General features: G+C 35.3%; 1 protein-coding gene across 1 annotated transcript; it reads right to left on the bottom strand.

Annotated features, from left to right (window-relative positions):
- Positions 1 to 2,902: 2,902 nt before the first annotated feature.
- LOC110021832 (uncharacterized acetyltransferase At3g50280-like) lies at positions 2,903 to 5,746 on the bottom strand. Its single transcript, XM_020720495.1, has 2 exons — positions 4,894 to 5,746; positions 2,903 to 3,503 (listed from the first exon to the last, which is right to left on the bottom strand). Exons 1-2 carry the CDS (start codon positions 5,704 to 5,706, stop codon positions 2,952 to 2,954), a joined length of 1,365 nt encoding a protein of 454 aa, XP_020576154.1. The 5' UTR covers positions 5,707 to 5,746; the 3' UTR covers positions 2,903 to 2,951.
- Between the last annotated feature and the right edge of the window lie 1,021 nt (positions 5,747 to 6,767).

Genomic DNA, 6,767 nt, shown 5'->3' with positions numbered 1-6,767 from the left:
GTTACGTTATGTGGGTTGGGGCTATACGGTACATGGGTAATTTGGGAATTACATATTGTACTGTAGGGTTTACTCTAGGATTATAAATAAACCTGTTTGTAATCCTAGGCCTTTGAGAGAGTTGAATCTTGTATTATGTACTCTTTTCTGAATATTGAAAAGGAGGTCGTCGCTCTGCTCCCAAGAATTTAGGCATCTTTGCCGAGTCTCGTTAAATCTTTGTGTTCTTCTGGATTTGTGTCGATTACTGTTTTTCTTCGCCCTAATTTTCTCAACACGTATGTCGCATAGGTTGGATTTGGGAGCTACATGAGTTGTGAGCCACATATGTTGTGGTGGAGAGTTGTGAGGAGAGAGCTTCATGTGTTAAGAGAAGGCCGTTATATTCTAAGTATGGCAATTAAAGGTAGTCATTCCAGGATGTGTTATTATATCATTTTTTGGGTGCATCGTTATATCATTTTTTGAGATGCATCGTTGCACCATATGTGGGGACGCGTCGTTGCACCATATTTGATTTGCTCGGTACACCTACTTCAGGCTGCATGGTTACACCGTATGAGAGGCTCATTGTTCCATTTTACCTAGGGTGTGTTATTACACTATTTTTTGTGTGTCATTACACCATCTTTGAAGTGAGTCGTTGCATCACTTTATATGGTGTTTTGTTACTCTACAGATATTATTTATAAGTTACTATGAACTTACAATTTTGACTGTTAAATATTATTTAATGATCATCAATTACTAGATTCACTAAAAACCCATGGGTTCAACTTGTATGAAAGTCGTTAGTTATCTTAACCATCGAAAAGTCATCGAACAAAAATTCAAAAAATTACCTGCACAATCTTGATTGTCAAATTTTTCAGCCGGTTTTTGTTGTGGTGTTGGACAAGTATTGGTGGATGTAAGAAAAATGTCGATGTTTGATACATATTCCGCATAGGTACAACACTTTTAGAAGAGTAAATGATGCATTGCTTACAACTTTATTGGTTATAATTTTCATACCATCGTGGACCAAAAATATAATGCAAGCATGATACATTAGACAAAATAAATATGAGACATTTATTATTAAAATTATATGATAGAAACATGTGTAACAATACATCATTGTTTCCTTAAATTTTAAAATATTGTATAGTAATTATAAAAAAATTAAATTATGAAATGCATTAGATTTATTTCAACTTTTTGTTAAATAAAATATATTTAATTTTATTGAATGTCCTTGACTCAATTGAAGTATTGCAAATTTTAATATGAAAAATAAAGCAACACATTTTAAGAAAATAAAGGGAAAATCACATACACAGCACACAATTTATTGTAAAAAAAAATAACGACAATAAAACGAAAAATCGGATCAAGAAAAACACAAAACAGAAAAGCACAGCGGACACACAGATTTACGTGGTTCGGCAAATTGTCTACGTCTACGGAGCTGCAGAAAATTTAATTACTTGAGGATTACACCCGTCTATTGTCTCGATGATTACAAGAAAGAACAATCTCTCTCCTCTCCTTCCTTTCTACTAGAGAGCGACCATCAAGAAGAAGAAACGCCGGAGAGAAACTAAGTCCAGAGAGAGATTACAAGCGGAGCTAGCATGCTTACTTATTAATTTCATCATGTCATTAGGCCCATTAAAGAGTTAATTAAATAATTAATGAAACTCGTTAATTATTTCTTTTTCTCATCTCCAGCAAATCATATAATGAATTAAGAGCAATTAATTTCAAGTATCAAATCCAATTTGCTGTCAAACATGAGAAAATGTCAATTTGAATAATGGACCAATTTTTATATTCGCAACAAATCTCTCACTTGAAGATTGATACACTGGCTACATTATGCACTAGCTGCGTCACCATTTTTTTTCAATCGTGATGTCCTCTACCTCTGCAAGTTAAAGCCCCATGTCTTCACATTAGAAGACCAACTGAAGTCGAACACAACTTTAGTTTATCAAGGGTAACACCCTTAGTTGACATATCAGCGTCAACTTAGTCTTGTACCTCTAAGCTCTTTTCTGGGTTACTTCTATGGGCAATATCCTGTCTATGCTGAAAGCACTTTTCAACAAGTATAGTTTTGTACCACTTACTGTCATTAAGCGCAGTTTTTACCAGGTACACATATTTGTTGTGTAATGTCTTCTTCACTGGTGGAAATTCTGTCAGCTCCTAAGTCGGATTCACTGGCAGAGAATTCGGATTCAATGACAGAGAATCAATCTTTTCCGTTCACTTTCCTAGTAACGAAAGATGAAGTTTCTTCCCATAGAGGTAGTCCTCTATCTGCATCATTCAGTAATCAAAATCTATGTCATTAAAATTCTCGATTCCCAATGCAATCACATTATCTTCGGCTATCGCTGTCCCACATATTTGAACCTGAGCTCTGATACCAGTTGTAAAAAATGACGGCAATAAAGTGGAAAATCGGATAAAAAAAAATGCAAAACAAAAAAGCACAGTGAAAACACACAACTTTATGTGGTTCAACAAATTGTCCACGTCCACGGAGCTACAAAGGATTTTATTACTTAAAGATTACACCCGTCGATCATCTCGACGATTACAAGAAAAAACACAATTCTTGTGGATTTACTTATCTCACATCTAGAGTTTCATTTTTATACATATAACACTTACTTATTGATGAAAAGATGAATTTAACAATTAAAAGATGATAATATGTGCTATTTTTTATAAGTTGCTTGTAAATATAAAAAATTTAGTATGAAAAAAGTAAATCCATAAAAATTGGGAGAGCTATGTATGTGAATGCCCCAGAAATAAAATATAAGCATTACAAAATAACATAAAAAAAATAGAGAAAACCTAAAAGAAAAACAAAGCTAACAAAAATTTTCTACCAAAAAATTCCTCACATAAAATTTATTTGTTCACTTCAAGCCTCGCTTCCTTAAATTCAAAAATTAGCCAGTCGCCAACCCCACAGCCTCCATAAATTCCTCATCCACAACCAAAGCATTAAGCGCCGCCGCCGACAAGCAAACTTCCAAAGCCATGCTCCCTCCCCCCTCCTTCCCTTCATAAACCGTCACCTTCCCGTCCAACTTACTCCCACTGCCGCTCCTCACCTCCGCCGGCCGCCCCCACCCGAAATCGTTCCCAAACACATCAAACCTCGGCGAGCTCCCCGTAAGCAGACACGTTCCATGGAGCTTCTTTATCTTCATCATCTGCGGTCTCTTCGCCCAATTTTCCAACCATCTTATTGCATTTTCCTCCGTCGCGAAAGCCACTACCTTGTTCAGCTGTAATGCCGCCCAACCCAACCCGTTTTCAGCAAGTTCGCCGGCCCGAGCCGTCGCCGGAACACCAATCGCGGTGTTGCCCATATAGGTTTTTGGGAGTGGTGGAGTGACGCGGTGGCGGTGGCCGACAATCACCACGTAGGTGGTCTCTATGTCTGGCTTGAGTCCTCTTGCACGGGTGGTCGCGCGCCACATGTGGGCGAGCAAAGCCTGCATCAAAAAATTTAGGATCTTTTTTTCCTTAATCACTTCGGGTTAATGTATCATATTTGCATGTCCAAGGATTAATCACTAGATTATAAAATAAGTTTTTTACAATCAAATTCCTATTAATTGTTTCATTCTTGTGATGATCATGCTCAATGATAAACTTTTGAAATACCCAAACAAATATCACTCAATCGAGCATCGAGTAGGAAACCAAATTAGCGTAGTAAGTAGGGTAGTAATCAAGCCGAGTTGTGTCAAATACGTCATGGTTCGGATTTGGCACGGCCGAATCATAAATTATTCATTTTGACTTCGAATTTGAGAAAAGCTTATACATGTATGTATATACCTGATACACATAAAAATGTTAATTTTCATATTTGATTTGTAATTGATTTGTCTATGTTAATTAAAAGGTAAGAATTCAGATGAGAACCTAATTTTTTATTTAGAATTTTTAATTTTTACATGATTTTTCATATAAAACATGTAAACATTTGAGTATTTCATTTTTTATATTAATTTTTTAATAAATAATTTTACAAATCTATATAAACAAGTAATTGATTGGATTTCAATTTGGCATGTAATTAATTTATTTAAAGTAAATAAAATAACATATAAATTATAAATAATTTTTTAAATCAAATAGCTAGAATAAATAATAATAAATTAATTAATTGAAATAAAAAAATATATTAAATTCATGTTCATATTTATATTAAAGATATTCTTAAAATTTTTTTATTAATTAATTTTTATTTAAATAATATATCATATAAATATAGAATAGTTAACAAGTTGTAAAACAAAAAACTAGTTTGTTCACGAAAATTTCAAAAAAAATTGGACTATGTTCAATTCAGATTAATTTAAGCTTAGAATTTTCTAAAAATATTTGAACTTGTCTATTTACTCATTTAAAAAAATATGATATAATAAGTTCAAGGTGTTCATCAAGTGCATTGCTTCATTTATGAGTCAAGCTAACTCCTCATCATGCTTGGGCTTGGCTCGCTAACAGGTCAAACTCAAGACCACCTTGATTCGACTTGTTAGCTTGTGAATCTACTAGTTTAAAAATTAATTAATACATAAAATAATCAAAATATATTAAAATTCAATAATTTTTTTTAATTATTAAATTATTTAAAAGTTATATTCTTTATTTGATATCAAATTATTTTTAAAAATTAGTTATCTCCTAAATAATTATTTTATTTATAATTATATTTTAAGACTAACTTGAATTAATATTATAGAAGCATCTTTTCTTATTTATGTAATATAAATATATTGAAAAAAATACTTAGAAAATATAAAACAACAATTTGATGGAAGATATGTAAATGCATAGGAATATGAAAGGAACTAATGAAAACGGGAGTACCTGCAGCGAGGAGATCCTGGTAACACCCATCTCCCGGTTAGCTTTATCCTTGAGCCGCGCCACGGCCCCGCCGGAGAAATGGAAGAAACACTCCCTCGTCGCCGGAAGTGGATCACGAACAATAAACTCAGCTTCATTTCGGAACGGAAGCCCGATCGGAGGTGGAGTGGACGGATGAAACCAGTGCTGAATCACCGGCGGCCCAGCATCACCAATACTCGCACCGCCCGACCGAGTCAGCGCCGACCACGTATTAATGAAATGCCAAAACGACGCCCCATCCGCCACCGCGTGATTCAGCGAGCAGGCAAGAAACAAAGACCCGTCGGCGAGGATATTGGCCTGCGCGGCCAGCAGGGGAAAGGTATGCCCGTCGTGGTTTACGAGGTTGTCGAGCGGGAAGAGGGATCTGACGGCTGGGGGGATGAAGAGGGAGGAGGTGAAGTCGGAGGATGTGAGGTGAGGGGCGGAGGAGTGGATGAATTCGGCGCCGGCGTCGTTGGCGTGGATGGAAATGGAGTAGGTGGGGTGGCGGGTGGTGGAGAGGCGGCCGGCGAAGGGGTAGAAGAGGTTGAGGGCTTGGGAGAAGGAGGAGAGGAGGAGGGGGATGAGGAGGTTTTGGTCGGGGATTGGTGGAGGGAAAAGGAGGCCCTTTTGGATGTAGTTGTTGGAGAGGAGGTGGAGATCCCATTGGTTCAGATGGATTTGGCGGATGCGTGATTTCGCGGCGACGGCGGCGGCGGGGGGTGGTGGGGATGGGCGGATTGTGTGGCGGGAGAGGATGCGGACTTGCTCTGCTTCAGATTCCGACATGGCTGCCTTCTCGTTTTTTGGAGGTGGCAATAAAGCTGCCTTTTTTTTTTTTTAGGGAAAAGTTGTTAGTTGCAGATTTTACCCATGTGCACTTTGTTTTGTTCTATTTTAATATTTTTTAAGAGAAAATATTATCTTTGGATAATGATTTGAATGATGGTGTGGATTACATCATGTTGTCTGAAGCACGTGTAGTACGACTCAAATGATCGTCTGCATTTTTCTATTTACCCATTCTAATATTTTTTCACCTTGTAAGGAATCCAAAATATCGGAATTTACAAATTAAATATTTTTTTCATCCATTTTTCAAATTCTCACTCAAATATCTAAATTTATTGAAAAATCTCAAATTGTATTATTCATTTTTTTATGAAATTATTAATAATTTGATGATGATGCGTTTAAATGTATTGGTTCCATATTTCAAATAAATCGCGTCTTCTGTTAATAGCACTATTTCGGGTGTTTTGTATATAATGATTTCTTATAAATATTAATTATGGAACCGGGTAATATACCAGAAAAACTCTTACTCTTCCAAATATGGTACCTATAAAATAATGAAAAAAAAAAAACTAAGAAAAAGTATTTCATTTAAATTTATTCTTCTCTTTGCGTCATGACTCCAAACGAAAAAAAAGTTAAACAAAATTATAATTTCTAATAACAATGAAAGACGAAGTCATACATCGAGTTTCTTTCACCAATCCAAGCATATTACTCTATAAGTATAGCTTCATATTCATCACTTGAAACATTGTTAGTTATAGAATTGGCACCCACATCATCCTTTCAACTAACAAACTGATGCATGTAAGTATGTCACTATCAAATCATTGATAATTTGATAAAAATGAAAGAGATGGGTCGAGTTTTTTTCCTTGTATTCTAATATTTCAGTGAAATTTTGAAAAGTGGGCGGAAGAGAGTGCTAGATTGGCAAATAGCAATGTTTCGAGCGCTCTGTGTGTAATTGATAATTTCATTCAATAACTCTTATTTTTATTTTCATTTTCTTTTTTTTTTTTTTTTATATTAAAAAAAAAAATTTCTCAGGG

Source organism: Phalaenopsis equestris, unplaced genomic scaffold (genome assembly GCF_001263595.1).
Source record: "Phalaenopsis equestris unplaced genomic scaffold, ASM126359v1 Scaffold000149, whole genome shotgun sequence".
In the NCBI taxonomy this organism is placed as follows: Eukaryota; Viridiplantae; Streptophyta; class Magnoliopsida; order Asparagales; family Orchidaceae; genus Phalaenopsis; species Phalaenopsis equestris.
The sequence above is the reverse complement of the archived record's forward strand: the minus strand, read 5'-3'. Positions and strand labels throughout refer to the sequence as shown.